Source organism: Arachis hypogaea, chromosome 11 (genome assembly GCF_003086295.3).
Source record: "Arachis hypogaea cultivar Tifrunner chromosome 11, arahy.Tifrunner.gnm2.J5K5, whole genome shotgun sequence".
NCBI classification, from domain to species: Eukaryota; Viridiplantae; Streptophyta; class Magnoliopsida; order Fabales; family Fabaceae; genus Arachis; species Arachis hypogaea.
The window spans coordinates 46,330,228-46,348,609 of NC_092046.1; the positions used below are offsets into that span (position 1 = coordinate 46,330,228).

General features: G+C 36.4%; 1 protein-coding gene, 3 long non-coding RNA genes and 1 other non-coding gene across 6 annotated transcripts; 4 read left to right on the forward strand and 1 right to left on the reverse strand.

Moving 5' to 3' along the window:
- The first annotated feature begins 896 nt into the window (after positions 1–896).
- LOC112725828 (small nucleolar RNA R71) lies at positions 897–1,004 on the forward strand. Its single transcript, XR_003164910.1, has one exon. It is a non-coding gene; the product is annotated as a small nucleolar RNA R71 (small nucleolar RNA).
- A 2,571-nt stretch (positions 1,005–3,575) lies between these two features.
- Positions 3,576–4,879, forward strand: LOC140176523 (uncharacterized). 2 transcript variants are annotated; one of them, XR_011868132.1, is made up of 3 exons: positions 3,576–3,714; positions 3,847–4,545; positions 4,744–4,879. It is a non-coding gene; the product is annotated as an uncharacterized lncRNA (long non-coding RNA). The 2 variants fall into 2 exon arrangements; XR_011868133.1 differs by having other exon boundaries at positions 3,601–3,656.
- Positions 4,880–5,750: 871 nt separating this feature from the next.
- LOC112723875 (uncharacterized) lies at positions 5,751–7,248 on the forward strand. Its single transcript, XR_011868134.1, has 2 exons — positions 5,751–5,977; positions 6,867–7,248. It is a non-coding gene; the product is annotated as an uncharacterized lncRNA (long non-coding RNA).
- Positions 7,249–7,616: 368 nt separating this feature from the next.
- LOC112720800 (uncharacterized) lies at positions 7,617–9,405 on the forward strand. Its single transcript, XM_029290200.2, has one exon. It carries the CDS (start codon positions 8,243–8,245, stop codon positions 8,921–8,923), a length of 681 nt encoding a protein of 226 aa, XP_029146033.1. The 5' UTR covers positions 7,617–8,242; the 3' UTR covers positions 8,924–9,405.
- An 812-nt stretch (positions 9,406–10,217) lies between these two features.
- Positions 10,218–12,586, reverse strand: LOC112723876 (uncharacterized). The gene is made up of 4 exons (XR_003163211.2): positions 12,406–12,586; positions 12,260–12,314; positions 12,043–12,171; positions 10,218–10,545 (listed from the first exon to the last, which is right to left on the reverse strand). It is a non-coding gene; the product is annotated as an uncharacterized lncRNA (long non-coding RNA).
- Positions 12,587–18,382: the final 5,796 nt, after the last annotated feature.

The window sequence follows — 18,382 nt, forward strand, 5'->3', positions numbered from 1 at the left end:
AAGGGTTGAGAAGGAATTCCACTGGAGCTTAAAGGTTGGTTGGTGGAAGCAGGTAGTGATTCTATCCGGGCGGCGAGAGCTTGTAAAGTGGCATTCAGACCATTTAAAGTAGACTTCAGTGTAGTCTGCATGTCTTGTTGTCCTTGTGCAAGAGAACGAAGCATCTCGTCATTTGATGAGGAAGTGGGATAAGTGATCTGTGGTACTTGTTGTTGGTTATGCTGGGGTCCTTGTGACTGTCTTAGGTGAGGAGCTCTGTAAGGTTGGTTCTGATTCTGCTGTTTGTTGTTGTTATTCCACCTCTGGTTTCTATTGTTATCTCTGCCTCCTCTGTTATAGTTGTCTCTCCAACCATGGTTGGAATTATCTCTCCAACCTTGGTTGGAGTTGTCCTGCCATCCTTGGTTATAGTTTTCTCCTTGGTTGTAGTTGCCGCCTTGTTGATTGTATCCTTGGTTCGAGCGGTCATAGAAGTTATGAGTAGCTGCCACAGTGTTATCTTCTTGTTGGAGCTGCGGGGATTCATTAGTATAATGACTATAGTCAGCACAGATTCCGCATACTCTTTGTGGAACTAGCTGTTGGCTTTGTTGTGGTGTGACAGGCTGAGCTTGTTGTTGTTGGTTCAATTGCATTTGCTTTAGTAAGTTGGTCATTTCACATATACTCTGTGTAAGAGCAGAAGTTTCAGTGCTGGAGAAGACTTCTGCAACAGCTTTTGAGTGGGTGCTCCTGTGCCTGTGATTTCTAGTAGACTCAGCTAAGTCGCTGATCAGTTGTCATGCTTCATCTGCGGTCTTGTACTTTTTCAGAGACCCATTACTAGCACCATCTAGTGTGGTTTTATCCCGAGGCTTCATGCCTTGAGTGAAATAGCTGATTAACACTAGCCTGTCAATCATATGATGGGGGCATATGTCCAGAAGGTTCTTAAAATGCTCCCAGTACTCATAGAGATTTTCTGTTTCTCCTTGAATAATGCATGAGATCTCTTTCCTTAGTCTATCTGTAACTTCAGCTGGAAAGTATTTTTCCAAAAATTCTCTCCCGAGCGTATCCCAATTGGTAACAGTCACTTCAAGTTGGGAGTAGTACCACTCCCTTGCCTTTCCCTCAAGAGAAAACGGGAAGGCGGTTAACAGAATAGAAGTTTCATTCACACCATGATGCCTAACAGTAGAACAGGCTGTCTGGAAATCTCTTAGGTGCTTAATAGGCTCTTGAGCAGGTAAGCCATGAAACTTGGGCATCAAGTTGATTAATACAGTCTTCAGCTCAAAATCTACAGCCAGAGTTGGATGATGCACTTGATATGGCTGCAGTGTAAAATCTGGGGCTCCAGCTTCCTGGAGAGTAATCCTCTTAGGTTCTGCCATGATATCTGCACGTGAATCAACTGAATCAGTAGTAAAGGAGCTTGTTTCGTTCTCAGATGGCGGTTCAGATTCGCCCTCAGATGAGACTGGTGAATCGATAACAATCACTTCATGACCCTCAGAGGCTAACCTGCGTCGAGCTCGCCTAATACGTGAAATAGTTCTTTCAATTTTAGGATCAAACGCGGCTAAGCTCGGATCAGGCAATGAACGCGTCATTCAATGAAGGAAACATATAGCTCATGGTAATAAAATAAAAATAAAACATGCAAATAAAAATAAAAATATATACACTAATTAATAATTTAGCACACAATTGCAACTCCCCGGCAACGGTGTCAAAAACTGGTGCGTGGCAGAAGTTAGGCCAATTAAGAGATTATAATATCATAGAACAGCGTTGCAAGTATAGCTCTTAACCAGCTAAAATCCACCTCACCAATTTAAAAAGAGTGTCACAAAAATTTAGAATAGAAAAATACTGGGAGTATGAATCCCAGGTCGTCTCCCAACGAGTTGCGAGAAAGTATGCTATTTTATTAATTAGAAATTTTCTGAGAGTTTTGAGAGTTAAATAATGGGCAATTAAATAATTATAAATTTAAGCAATAAAAATAAACTAAGAATAATTATTGATATTCTGAATAAAAAGCCTTGACTGGGGGAATGATTAATTGGAAGTTCTATCCTTGTTGGGATCTCTTAAGTGTAGTAGTAAAAAGTTTATTGTTTCACTTAGTTAACCTTTACTAAATAAAGGAAAGTCAAGTGATTAAGCTAACCCTTATTCACAAATCCTAGTCCTCTCCCTTGGGAAGGTCCAGCGTTAGTAAATACAGAACTAGCCAACAACTTCCAGTTTAAACAGCACCTAAGCCTTCCAACTCAAGTGTCTCCTTTTAATCAACTCTCATGTCAAGTATGGAATCTACTCCATTGACATGAATATAACGCTCATAAAAATAATAGAAGAAGACATGATAAATTAAATAAAATAGGGATTCGAAATTAATTAAAAATAAAATGATCCTTTGCACTAACAATTCATGAAAATAATCTAATTACTACTTTAAACAAGAATTAAGAATATGGAATAAATAAAAGAGTAAGTAAGGAAACAAACTAGAATAATGTCTTCAACGGAGGTAATGACTTCTTCAATATCCAAAAGCATAAAATTAATTAACTATGAATGTAAAGAGAACTTAGAGGGGAAGTAATCCTCTCTAAATTCATATCTAAAAACCTAAAACTATCCTAATGAGAATATGTGAAGTCGTCTAAAGTTGTGTATCTAATCTCTGTAGATGTGTGTTGAGATGTATTGAGTCTCTGCATGTTCCCTGGCTTTATTCTGTGTTTCTGGGCCAAAAACTGGGTCAAAACGCGGCCCGAAATTGCCCCCAGCATTTTCTGTTAAGATTGCAGATCGCGGAGGTCACGCGTACGCGTCGTCCACGCGTTCGCGTCATTCAGCGATTTTTCTTGTCACGCAAGCGCGTCGTCCACGTGTTTGCGTCATTCGTGCAGACTCCAATCCATGCGTACGCGTCAGGCACGCGTACGCGTCAGGCACGCGTACGTGTCGCTGCATTTTTCTCTATTCCACGCGGTCGCGTCAGCCATGCGCTCGCGTCAGTGTTTGCTGGTCATCTCCTTAGCTTCTTGTGTTCCTTCCATTTTTGCAAACTTCCTCTCCATTCTCTAAGCCATTCCTGCCCTATGAAGCCTGAAACACCTAACACACGGATCATGGCATCGAATGGTATAAAGGAGAATTAAAATATACTAATTAAAGATCACTAGGAAGCAATTTTTCAATCATAAACCAATACTAGGAAGGGATTATAAAATCATGCAAATCATATGAATAAGTAGGTAAAGGTTTTATAAAACCACTCAATTAAATACAAGATAAACCATAAAATAGTGGTTTATCAATGGTTCATGAATATGTGGATGTATGAAAATATGTGAAAGTTTAATATTGTAAAAAAATAGATTAGAATACTATAACTACTATACATAGAATGTATCTATTTTAATAGATAGCTAGAACTATAGATAGAAGTATGTATGTATTTTATAATGTTGCATTTCATTGTTTATATTTTAGTTTTTTGTATTTAATTTTGCAGTCTCATTCAAAATTTTAAACTCCTTAATACTTTCTAAGTAGGACCCTCATTGTCACGTATCTATCCACTTATTCCCTACCCTCTCCCTACTATTCCCCACCCTCTCCCCACCTTTCCACATCGTATCAGATATCAACTCTCGGTATGAGTTATCTGTTTGGTTTTCTCCAAAAGTCTTTACTTCATTTTGTTGACCATGGGTAGATTGCTAATATCTTTCATTCGTTATAGTTTCATTACATTTATATTTCCACCTCGATTTATTTTTTTTAGACGAATATTTGTTCATTATACTTGATGGTATATATCTAATATTGTGTTAATATTGTTAGAATGTGCTTTCAGCCATCATTCGGTGGAAATTCTGAGGATGATTATCAGCTGGACTTCTATAGGCTAATGTTCATTTCAATGGCCCCAGCATCCGCACGTCAAGTCATGTAGTAATTTACGTAATGTTCTGTGGCGTTATACGGTAGATATGACGCATGTTTATTTTGATTTTATAGGTTCGAGTTCCCATTCCTGGCCCGTTCTATCGAGCTTTTGCTAATCAACTTGGTGATTTTGTTATCTTTAAAGATAATCATGAAAATGAGTTTAGGGTGATGTTGGACAAGAGTGGAGCCTTTGCTCACTTTGCAGAGGGGTTTCAAAGTATGGTTCGATACTATAATATTAGACATGGAGCCTGGATGCGTGCATATTATAAGGGAGATAATGTTATTGCTATCTTGATCTGGAATCTTGATGGGTCTTGGATTGTGTATCCTAGATCAAATCAACTAATAATGTTTTTCTCACCCTTTGTGGATCGTAAGTCTCCAGGTCGTGTCAGGGGTCCAGCAACGAACAATGCTATATTTGATGAAGGGGACTTTGTACCCTATTATCGTTTTTCATATACTCCTCCTTTGTCTCCCCGGATGACACAATCAACCCCCCTTCCTCCACCAAGCTCTTTCTTCATAGTCGTCGTCAATACTCTAATGCTCAAGGAGCTATAGGGCAGGTCTTGGCTAACAATGAAGGTAAATGAATACAAAAGCAACTCGATCTATATGTACAGTACTAAAAGTTTCTTTGGACGGGCTATTGTATTTAGGTTGTTATTTTAATGTTTTTTATGCGTAGTCATGTTTAGGGTAACTGTGGATAGATATCCTGTGATATTTTTTTACTTTAGTGCTGTGATTCATTATTTCTATTATGGATCTTTTCTTATGTAGATGTTGGGGTTGGAAGCTTCTCACATTGGTTACGTCAAGTATGAAGTAATGCAGCATGGTTTGTTGTTTGAGAAAAATACGAGTTGTAATTTTTTATTATTATTATACTATCTAAAGTTGATTCTATGGTTTATCCGTTGACATATATATATATATATATATATATATATATATATATATATATATATATAGTGTGTGTGTGAGAGAGTATGTGTGTATTTTGGTGGCCTTCATTTTGAATCTATGCAGTGTTCTTTCAATTTGGTTAGCTGAAATTTATTATAGCCCCTATTTTAAGTATTAAATTATATAAAGTTATTTATTACTTATAGTTTATTATTTATTTATTGGTTATTTATTATTGTGACGGTGAATGATATGATGAAATAGTTACGTATCACTCAAGAGGGATTCTTCATGGTAGATGGCCCTTGATTTCTATTATCATTTAAAGGAAAAAATTCTCTTAGTCATGCTCTGTATAATAAATAAACAAATAAATAAATAGACTCAACAAATGGTATAATGAGTACCTGCACATTCAATCTAACATAAATTAAATCGGTGCCATTTATAGTAACAAATTAAATTACCGATCATATTGTATCGCGTATGTCCACAGATACAATTTTTTTGGTTGGATAAAATTGGTTGGCGAATACAATCTCTTTCATTTTATACCCTATATTAAAGGAGTTAAATATTTATTCCATTTTTCTATGTATAGTATTTTTTCGAAACATAGCTATTAATAAAATAAAAAACGAAAACACTAATTGAATAGAGTGTTAAGATTAATATATTATCGGCATCAGTGAAGCAAGACTAGGCAGTAACTTTTACATTGTGTGATGGCATAATTGTCCTTTTGAATCCCTATGAGTACCATTTTCTTCTCTTCTTTGACTTTTGGCCCACCTAACTCCTAGACGGCACAGACAGCTATCTCCTGAATTAATTTTTTATACAAAAATATTGAGTACTCTACATTGACGGTGCACAGGAAATACCCGTTGGGAAAAAAGTTTTCATCGTCTCCCGTAGCTTGCTTGCGTATATGCCTCAAACTTTCTTTCAATATCAGTTGCTTGGTTTTTCGATTTACTTTTAAAATTTTGTGAAACTTTCAAGATTAATTGGTAATTTACACATACAAATGAACCCAGATGGGGAGATGCAATCTGTGTCAAATATTTGCTCCTGCAGTATGGTCTTTGACCTGGACCCATATCTGGTTAGAATAAGTTATTTTCTATAAATTTCATTTGATTCTTGATAGTTTTCTGTATTTGTTTTTCTCTTACTTATAGACTTTCCTTTCAAACAGACTATTCTTGCTTTATCACCTATTTTTTTAAGAGCTACAAACACAAGTTGATATATAAGGTCAAGTTTGTTGATTTTGTTGGGCATTGTTTTCCTATGAAACTTGAAATATCGGATACGACCGGAGTTATTGTGAAAGGATTTTGCTTGATTAGGCGTGTCTACAACATAAACCATTGTGCGACAATTGTTGTTGTATACTGGGGTAATGGTGTGTTTCATATCGTTCTGATGTTGATACATAGGTCCGAAGTATTTATTGATAATTTGATTAATCTTAGTGGGTACTCTCTTGCGGCTAATAGAGAAATTTTCCATTGGGTTGATTATCCGTGTTCTGGACACAAGGAACATGAGGAAATTCAGAAAACTCTTTTATCTTCCTCTAATGTCAGCATACAAGGTAGTCGATGGTTACCCTTATAGAGTTCAGTTATTATGCACTGCATATTCCATTCTTACATTTAAGAATACACTAGACATCATTTTCTCAAACCACATTGGTAGCGATAATGACTTGGTGAACTTACGTGAATTCAGTTATCTGTTATTGTATAATTATGTACACAGCCCATTCACCTTTATTGGCTCTCTTTTCCTACCACATGCAATGGTTGTTGAAAAGAAAATTTCAAAATACCAGTTTGTTGAGAATGTATTGGTAAGTTATGAGTTAATTTTAGTTCTGAATTCATTGTCCTGGTAATGCATCAATAATTGGTGGATAATTTTCTACGTTGGTTAGTAACTAAACTTAATCTTACTGGCTAATTCATGCCTACTTGCAATAAATGTAGACAATACCAATAAGTTTCATGGAGATGGCATTCGGCGAGAAGCCTCACCAACTATATGTTGTTGATGAAGCTGGTATCATATATGCTGTCGATTTCCGATGTAGACTAAGCCGGCCGAGAGAATGGTATCATGGAAAGGGATGGTGCAAGTTTGCAAGTGATCATATGATTCGGTGTGGTAGCTTAATTCATCTTGTGGTTTCTTCTCTTCAAAATACAATGATTTATTGCAACGTGTTATCACTTTGATCCTTCTAATCATGGATGTGTATGTTTTCTGTAGCTATCGTGTTTGCAATTTAGATTATTACCCATTCGCCTAATTTGTTGTGTTTGTCCTATAGAACATGGTTTAATATATAATTATCTATCTATATCTATATCTATATCTATATCTATATCTATGTTATCTATGGTATCTATCTATCTATGTTATCTATCTATTTATCATTTATTTATCATACCTACTTATCATTTATCATGTTACAATTTTGTTATATGTAATGTGTAATATTTGTCAAAGCAAGGATGTTTCTGTGCAGTCAAAGTAAATTATAAAAATCAAATTACCCATAAGTCAGATTCCAACGATTTCTTCCAATGGTGCAATTACTTTGTTCTCACGGTCAAATAATGTGTTCGGCCAGCTCCCTCACGGTAGGGTAGATGCCCCTTTTTTAATGCCTTCCCCTCCATCCCTATAAATAACCCACAGCCATGCATGAACCAGCCACAACAACTTCATCTATTACTCTTACTCTTATACTCTTATACTGGTCAGTTTATCATTCTAACTTGCTTGTGCCTTGTGTATTTCTTGTGTTTCTTGCTGCGATACACACATTTACAGTACCGTGTGCTTTAACTTCCAATAACCTCTGCTTTAATGCGTCATCTTTATCTTTATGTATATTTTTTACCGTCGTTTAATTAAACATCTTAGATATTAGATTTTAGATTTTAGATTTTAGATTTACATTTTACGTTTCAGATCTTACCCCTTTATTTCCCTAATCTATTCATATCTCGAATATATTTAAATTTATGTATGTATGTATTTTTTTTCTTTATTTACTTTTTTTTTAAATTTGTTCGTATGTTTCTTCACCTATTTGCTTGTATGTATCTTTTAATATATATTACCTTCTACGTAAATCATAATCATAGTAGAATCTACTTACATATAAATACATGATCACATGGTATTGTTATCATCATAATCCACAAGAACAATTATAAGAATAAGATCCTATTTTTTCTCCCTCAATTACGCCTCTCTCTTTCTCTTTCTCTTTCTCTCTCAAACAAATCTTCTGCCATTTCATTCTCTTCTGTCCCCTCTCACATGTCACAACTAAAACAGTTACAACAAAAACATGACGTCGTCCTCGTCCTCCTCGTCCTCCTCTTCCTCGTCGGAAGAAGAGGAAACATCGCCCACCACCGCACCAGCAAACACCGCCGCCACCAACCCCGCCCACCAAGACAAGATCAAATCCGCAATACAATCCCTCTCTTCAATCCTCTCATCCACGCTCTCCTCACATGACCCCTCCGCCCTCTACCCTCCCATCTCCGCCCTCCTCCACCGCTCAAACTCCGGCACCGGCGACAACAACCTCTGCCGCTGGCTATACGACACCTTCCAATCCTCCGTCCCCGACCTCCAACTCCTCGTCCTCCACTTCCTCCCTCTCATCACCGGTCTCTACCTCTCTCGAATCCATAACCGAAAGCCTCAAGCTGGGTTTGAAGCCGTTCTGTTAGCATTCTACGCGCACGAAATAACCTTACGCGCCGGACAGCCCGTAACCGCCACGCTCCCTGATCTCTCCCACCCTAGTCTCTACCACGAGTCAAAAACTCCACCGCCTTCGAAAAACTCTACCACGGATCTCAACATCGCCGTTGTTTCCCCAACGCTCGAGCCTCACGGAACCGTTAGGTCAACGAGAAGAGCAAGAATCGTCGGCGTAGCGTTAGAACTCTTCTACAGCAAGATATCTTCCATGCCGACAGAATCGAAGGTGGATTTCTGCGAGTTTTGTAAGATTTAGGCTGGACAAGATGGTAGTATGTATAAACATTTCAAGGAAGAAGGAATAACAGAAATCAAAATCGATGTGAAAAAGAAAGAGAAAGAGAAAGGTAAGGGGTAAAGGTAAAGGTGGTGGAAAGGCGATGGAGGAGACGGCGGCGGTGGAAGGGAGGATACCGATGCCGTGGGAGCTGATGCAGCCGATGGTGAGGATTCTAGCGCATTGTTTGATGGGACCGGGGAGTAATAAAAATAAGACGGTGTTTGTGGTGGCGAATGAGGCTTGCCGGTGCTTGTTTCCACGGTCCATGCATGATGTGAACCCCATGGCTATATTGGCCATGAGGAGCTTGTTGAGGCTTTCTAAGACTCTTGATGATGAGTTTGATCCAACTGAGTTACCTGTAACTGATATTATTATCCTTTAGATTGTTTTTTTATATGAATTTTTAAGATATTATTTTTGGCTTAGCAAGATCTTCTAATCAAATTTGTTTTATCTGTTCTTTTTGAAGTAGGAAAAGGTTAAATAGTTTCATGTGAAAAATTGTAGTTATAGCTGGTAAACAGTACAATTCATTGGTCTGAATAACTTGCACTTGAGATCAATGAACACACAAAATTTTGTACTACCTTGACGTGCGTTGTAACCATTGGGTTCAAGGATGGATGATAGATGCTTAATTGTAATGCTAGAAACTAAAGTAATACGTAAATCGTAAACAATAGTAAAGATTATTATACGTGAGAGAACTCAAAAAAGACGAATGAGACTAGAGACAACAAAACTTGGAAGAGTAATGCTACGTAACCAAAGAACAACGATTTATTGCAACGTGTTATCACTTTGATCCTTCTAATCATGGACGTGTATGTTTCCTATAATTATCGTGTTTGCAATTTAGATTATTACCCATTCGCCTAATTTGTTGTCTTTGTCCTATAGAACATGGTTTAATAAATAATTAGGTGCTTTAAAAGCCCTTTTTTTTTGCCAAGATGTCATATTTATAAACCTTATAATTTCTTATCAGTCCTAAATTATTATCAACAACAAGTATAGCTTATTGTAGTTACAGCCAGTATTAGACAACTCAAATCTTCTTGCACATGTATACCCGGTGCTCAGTGTAACATCCTACCACACTAAGCTTTATGCTTAAGTCGTAAAACAGAGGTGGTGTGGTATTACGACCTCTAAAATAAAATAAGTACATATAATAGCAGAAGAATTATAATATGCTAGGAGCCTTGAAGAATAGAGGAAACAAAAATCGCAAAATAAAAGCGCACCGTTCAAGGAACGAGTTAACTTGCGTGCTAAGGAAACCATAACTATTGAACATATGATAACAGAAGTAGGAATAGAGTGCCAAAGATACAAAATAACAAGCTCCTAACTCAGCCTGCGAAGTCAAGACTGGCCGGAGAATATTTACACATATATACATACATATCCAAAATCCAAAAGTACATATACACAATCCTGCCTCTCCATAAACCTCTAAGAGGATAAAAAAGAATAAATTATGCGGAGAGGAAGCTAAGTACATACATATACATCACTGTACAACAAAATAGCCCAGTAACCACTTCGCTACAAGGGTCCAGACGCCTAACGAGATGCCTCTCGACCTGCATCTGAAAAATAACAACATAGTATGGGATAAGAACCGGAGGTTCTCAGTATGGTAAATGTGCCACACACATAATATATAAGGTCCTGGAAATGCCAAAGACAATCCTAGAACGCCGACACTCAGATTATAGAGCTTAAAGTATTAAACAGGAGTCATAAAAGGTGGTTTTCTAAGGATATTTAAACCTAACTTAACCTTAAATCTAAATCCCATTCTGCCATTCCTCCATACCTCCAACTCCATCATGCATTTCACAGACAGATAAACAGATAAAGGCAAGCACAAGAAGGTTACAAATACTGCAGGTAACAAATACACATTTAACATGACAAGTACATTTAGGCACACCCAATTAAAGCACAAGCAAGTAATTCAAGTAATATGCATATGATGCATGCCTATCCTATGGCTGATGAGGCTCATCTGTCGGTTATCCAGCCAAGCCGACAAGTCTGAATTGTCCTTAGACTGTCCCCCGACGTACATCTCCAAGAGTCTATGCATAGCTTTTTCTCAAATAATCAATATTGCTCAATGTGGGTAACATTTCCGGGAATTTATATAGTGTCCGGTCACACTTACGTCGTAGGGTCAACAGAGTATCGAGTTTTCAACCTGGTACACGTGGTGGCAAGCCACGGCACTTTATCCAGGGAATCTCGTATCTCAGATTATTCAAATTCATAAGCCATATAAATAATTCAATTATAATTCATCAACATCCACATCATTCTCAATCGCATCTCATTCATCATTATACGTTAATCATATTCAATCCATATCCTTCATTATCACACCTCCCATTCCGCCCATCAATAGTTCCAATTCAAAACATAATTCATTCTTTTCTAAATGAATCAAACTTAAAACATGCTCATTTTCTTAATAACTCTAAATCAAACCATATAACCTTTGAATCTAAATCTTTTTAAATAATCATATAAACAAAATCTCTAATTTTTATAAAATTTCGGTAGCATCACCTCTAAAACTCAGACTTTGCCACCCTTTTCGGGTCCAAACCTGCATTCTTTTCAATTCAACATACCCTTCCTCATCATCATAACAATCACCACAATAAATCTACCTCAGATCAACAATTAAACTCATACAATATTCAAATCCAACAACCAAAATTCAACTAAGAATCATAGTTCACAAATCCTAGGCTTTTAACACAAAATACCTCATTATCACAACAACCTCCACAATAGTTATACCTCAAATCAATAATTCACCAAATCATTAGTTAATCAACAAGCACCAAACCAACCATGTTCATCAACAATAACATTCAACCATAATTCTCTCCAAATTAACATAACAACATTCACCATCCAAAATTAATAACTAATTATCCAATAAACTTCAACCAAATATATTCATCAACAAATTACTAAACATTAAACATACTCCTGCATTCCAACTTATCCTATGGTCATCTAACTTAAGTTTTCACAGAACATTATATATTAAATGCAAGAAACCTAAACCATACCTTAGCCGATTCCCAAGTATTATTCCAAGACAATTTTCCTAAAAGAACACAGCCCTCAAAACCTCAACTAATCCGCTTCCTCCAAGTTCCAGTATTCACAATTTCAAGCTCCAATTATTTATTCACAACCTAATACACATTCATAACACATATATATCCAATTTAATACTCAAAGCTCAAATTCAATGAAAATAAAATAGAATTATCATATCCTCACCTTACCCAAGCTTCACATAAGCATGAGTGAACGTTTTTCTCAAGCTAATTGGATCCTAAAACATCATAAATCAAAGAAATTCAACCTTCCCATTAAAAATTCAAAAATTGGGGGAAAAGAGGGCTGAGAGTGATTAAACAAGTTACCAGTGAAATTGTTTCAGTAAAAATGTAGAGCTCGACGCGGTGAACACGTGGCCGCAAACGGTGCGGCGATTGGAGCTCGGACGGAGAAGTTACGGGAGTTGAAAATTCACCGTAACGGTTCGGGAGTGTTTTCGTTCTCCTCCTCCCTGGGAAGCATTCAGCTTCGCGTTGCTGAAATGAGGGAGAAAGCAATGCTTGGGTTCATTTAATAGGTCGGTCCGGTTGGACCGATGGCCTGGTCTGGAGTCGGTTCAACCGATTTGGTCCATTTAGTCCAATCTTGGATTGATTTTTTCGAAATTAGTGTCAAAATTCTCGTTTCGATGAACTCTATCCTAATTTAATATAATATTTACATTTCTAATCCTCCTTATTAAAAACTAATTTATTAACTAATTATCTACTAATTTAACCGGGGTTTACACTCAGGCATTTAATTCAACCAATTTATTTTGACTTGATTCTACATGTAATTCATACATGAAGTATACATCGAGCTTTGCAAATAGTAGTTGGCCTTCCAGAAAAAGAAAAGATTGTTAGTTTATTTAGTAATAAGGGAAGAAAACATACCCGAAGATCATGAACTTAAAGTCGTTTGATAATTAAATAATTATATTATTAATAAGTATTGATTTTTTTATAATATTTTTTATTTTTTAATATTCCATGTCCTATATTACAACACAAGATACTGAAGAAAGAAGTTCATAAATTTTTAATAATAAAAATGACTGTATATTTTGTTTATATTTACAGATGCAGTAATCAAAGATAATAACGAAAACATCTAGACGACCCTATGAATATTATAGATAATAAATAATCATGTATTAGGCACCCAATATTAAAGAATAAACATTATGAGATACAATAAGGCGAATTTTTTATTTATTAAGAGTTAATTTATTTTTTAATTCTTTTTAAAAATTATAGTATGAAAAAATAATAATTTTATTTTTTTAGTTAAAGAATTATTTAAATTTTATTATGTAATTAATTCAATTAATAATTTTTTTATTACCTTCCTATTAAAAAAAACATCAGCTTATATTATTTTTATGTTTAAACTGAGGTCAATTATTTTAATTTTTATATGAGTACATAATACATATACATACCTATACCTATACCTAATACCTAATTTACTTATTACTTATATTCCCGCCTCATTTTTTTGACCTTTGAATGTCACAGTTCTTACCTTTTACTTTGACTTCCAATATTATCTTCACCCAATAATCTATGTACTCCTTCTCCTATAAATACTACTCATCAAATACAACTCCTCACAACAAACTATAGTAACCAGTTTTTTATCATAAGAGTTATTAAAAAGTTATTAATGGTTAGCAAACTATTGGAAACGAATTTCCATTATATCTCTGATAGAATTTTATTTTTTATTTCTTATTTTTTACTTCGTATTTTTTAATTTTATAATAAAATGTCTTTAAAATTTGTTTCAACTAACTGGTTTGTATAAGTTTGTGTGTCACAAGTGTTCTTATTTTAATGATTTTCCATTTTTTTTATAGAAATGATAGAGAAAAATATTTTCAAGAATTTTTTAATTGAAAATCATTATAAATAGTATTCATTTAAATTATTACAGTGTCCTGAAGATGAATATTCTTATGAATCACTTTCATGCTAAATAAAATTATTTGTGGTGTCGTTGTTATGAAATGTTTCACTGCATACGTATGTCAATTATTTTGGGTATTTTCACCTATTGGAGGTGTATTTGATAAACCGCTATTTTATAGTTTATCTTGTGCTCATTTGAGTGGGTTTTATCAAGTCTTTATCCACTTATTCATATGATTTGCATGATTTTACAATTCTTTCCTAATGTTATTCTATAGTTGAAAACTTGCTTCCTAGAGTCTTTAATTTGTGTATTTTAATTCCCCTTTATACCATTCGATGCCGTGATCTGTGTGTTAAGTGTTTCAGGCTTTATAGGGCAGGAATGACTTAGAGAATGGAGAGGAAGCTTGCAAAAATGGAAGGAACACAAGAAACTAAGGAGATAACCAGCGAGCATTGACGTGCACGCATTGCTCAAGCATGCGCGCGACATGGAGAAATTTGCAGCGACGCGTGCGCGTGTCCGACGCGTACGCATGGATTGGAGTTTGCACAAAGACGCGTGTGCGTGGATGACGCGCACGCGTGACACGCCAAGACAACCAGCGACGCGTACGCGTGACTTGCGCGATCTGCAGAAATAACAGAAAATACTGGGGGCGATTTCGGGCCGAGTTTTGATCCAGTTTCCAGCCCAGAAACACAAACTAGAGCCAGAGAACATGCAGAGACTCAACACACATTCTCATTAGCGTAGTTTTAGATTTTTAGATCTGAATCTAGAGAGAAATCACTCTTTCTCTAGGTTTTCGACGCATTCATAGTTTACTAGTTTTATGCTTTTGCTTTGGATATTGAAGAGTCATTACCTCCGTTGAAGATATTATTCTAGTTTGTTTTCTTATTCCCTTACTATTCCATATTCTTAATTCTTGCTTAGAGTTACAGTTGGATTATTTTTAGAAATTATTAATGCAAAGGATTTCTTTCACTTTTAATTAAATTGTAGTTATTGTCTATCATGTCTTCCTTTTATTCCCTATTTAATTCTGTGCAAGTAATACCCATGTCAATGGAGTAGATTCCCAACTTGACATGAGGGTTGATTAAAAGGAGACACTTGAGTTGGAATGCTCAAGTGATTAGTTAAATTGGACGTTGTTGGCTAATTCTCTATTTACTAACGCTAGACCTTTGGTGCACAAAATTGTGATTCACACTTTTCACAACTCCTCACAACTAACCAGCAAGTGCACTGGGTCGTCCAAGTAATAAACCTTACGCGAGTAAGGGTCGATCCCACGGAGATTGTCGGCTTGAAGCAAGCTATGGTCATCTTGTAAATCTCAGTCAGGCGGATTCAAATGGTTATGAGGTTTTGATAATTAATAGATAAATAAAACAGAAAATAAAATAGAGATACTTATATGATTCATTGGTGGGAATTTCAGATAAGCGTTTGGAGATGCTTTGTTGCTTCTGAACCTCTGGTTTCCTATTGTATTCTTCTAACCATGCGTGCTCCCTTCCATGGCAAGCTGTATGATCCTCTCGGATGAAAAATACCAGGTACGATCTCTGCACGGCTAATCAACTATCGGATTTCTCGTCTCGGATGAAAAATACCAGGTACAGCTACTGCACGGCTAATCATCTGTCGGTTCCCGCTAGCGTCGGAATAGGACCCTTGTCCTTTTGCACACTGTCACTGCGCCCAACATTCGCAAGTTTGAAGCCGTCACAGTCATCCTTTCCCAGATCCTACTCGGAATACCACAGACAAGGTTTAGACTTTCCGGATCTTAGGAATGCTGCCAATGGTTCTAGCCTATACCACGAAGGTTCTAATCTCAGATTTGGATGCTCTGTTGTCAGGAGAGACGATGCGAATCATGGATCAGAGACCCAAGAGAATATACTCCGGCTGTCATCCAATGACTACGTTGAACATCATGTAGACCACTTGTGGTTGTTAGGCACGCGGATCTTGGCTAAGCGAGTACGAAGAAAGTGGGTGATTGTCACGGGTCACCCCTTCATTCTGACTTAACTGAATTAAGTACAAGAGTATATCTTGGAGAAGAAGTAGGCGTGAATTGAAAGAGAAACAATAGTACTTGCATTAATTCATGAAGAACAGCAGAGCTCCGCACCTTAATCTATGAGGTGTAGAAACTCCACCGTAGAAAATACATAAGAGAAAAAGGTCTAGGCATGGCCGAATGACCAACCTTCAAAACGTGATAAGATGTGTTCCAAAGTATGATAGATGCGAATACAATAGTAAAAAGTGCTATTTATACTAAACTAGTAACTTAGGTTTACAGAAAATGAGTAACTAAGTACAGATAGTGCAGAAATCCACTTTCGGGGCCCACTTGGTGTGTGCTTGGGCTGAACATTGAAGCTTTCATGTGCATAGGCCATTCTTGGAGTTAAACACCAGCTTGGGTGCTAGTTTGGGCGTTTAACTCCAGTTCTGGTGCCAGTTTGAGCGTTTTACTCCAGAAAAGGGTATTTGGTGGGCGTTTGAACGCCAGTTTGGGCCATCAAATCTCGGAAAAAGTATGGACTATTATACATTTCTGGAAAGCCCAAGATGTCTACTTTCCAACGCAATTAAGATCGCACCAATTGGGATTCTATAGCTCCAAAAAATCCGTTTCGAGTGCAGGAGCATCAGAATCCAACAGCATCTGCAGTCCTTTTTCAGCCTCTGAATCAAATTTTTGCTCAGGTCCCTCAATTTCAGCCAGAAAATACCTGAAATCACAGAAAAACACACAAACTCATAGTAAAGTCCAGAATTGTGATTTTTGAATAAAAACTAATAAAAATATAATAAAAAGTAACTAAAACATACTAAAACTATGCAAAAACAATGCCAAAAAGGGTATAAATTATCCGCTCATCACAACACCAAACTTAAATTGTTGCTTGTCCCCAAGCAACTAAAAACAAAATAGGATAAAAAGAAGAGAAAATACAATAAATTCCAAAATTATCAATGAAGATTAGTTTTAATTAGATGAGTGGGGCTAGTGGCTTTTTGCTTCTGAACAGTTTTGGCATCTCACTTTATCCCTTGAAGTTCAGAATGATTGGCATCCATAGGAACTCAGATTTCAGATAGTGTTATTGATCCTCCTAGTTCAGTATGTTGATTCTTGAACACAGCTACTTTATGAGTCTTGGCCGTGACCCTAAGCATTTTGTTTTCCAATATTACCACCGGATACATAAATGCCACAGACACATAACTGGGTAAACCTTTTTAGATTGTGACTCAGCTTTGCTAGAGTCCCCAGTTAGAGGTGCCCAGAGCTCTTAAGCACACTCTTTTTTTGCTTTGGACCACGACTTTAACCGCCCAGTCTCAAGCTTTTCACTTGACACCTTCACGCCACAAGCACATGGTTAGGGACAACTTGATTTAGCTGCTTAGGCCAGGATTTTATTCCTTTGGGCCCTCCTATCCATTAATGCTCAAAGCCTTGGATCATTTTTACCCTTGCCTTTTAGTTTAAAGGGTTACTGGCTTTTTCTGCTTGCTTTTTCTTTTTCTTTTTCTCTTTTCTTTTTCTTTATTTTTTTCGCCATTTTTTTCCGCAAGCTTTTGCTTTTCACTGCTTTTTCTTGCTTCAAGAATCAATTTTATGATTTTTCAAATTATCAACAACATTTTTCTTCTTTCATTATTTTTTCAAGAGCCAACAGTTTTAACATTCATAAACTTCACTATAAAAAATATGCACTGTTCAAGTATTCATTCAGAAAACAAAAAGTATTGCCACCACATCAAAATAATTAAGCTAATTTCAAGAAAAATTTAGAAATCCATGTACTCCTTTTTCTTTTTCAATTAAAAATATTTTTCATTTAAGAAAGGTGAAGGATTCATAGGACATTCATAGCTTTAAGACATAGACACTAGACACTAATGATCATGTAATAAAGACACAAACATAGATAAAACATAAAGCATGAAACCGAAAAACAGAAAAAAATAAGAACAAGGAAATTAAAGAACGGGTCCACCTTAGTGATGGCGGCTAGTTCTTCCTCTTGAAGATCTTATTGAGTGCTTGAGCTCCTCTATGTCTCTTCCTCGCCTTTGTTGCTCCTCTCTTATGGCTTTTTGGTCCTCTCTGATTTCATTGAGGATGATGGAGTGCTCTTGGTTCTCCATCCTTAGTTGCCCCATGTTAGAACTCAAATCTCCTAAGGAGGTGTTAAGTTACTCCCAATAGTTGTGTGGAGGAAAGTGTATCCCTTGAGGCATCTCAGGGATTTCTTGATGAGAAATTTCCTCATGCTCTTGTTGAGGTCCATGAGTGGGCTCTCTTGTTTGCTCCATCCTCTTCTTAGTGATGGGCTTGTCTCT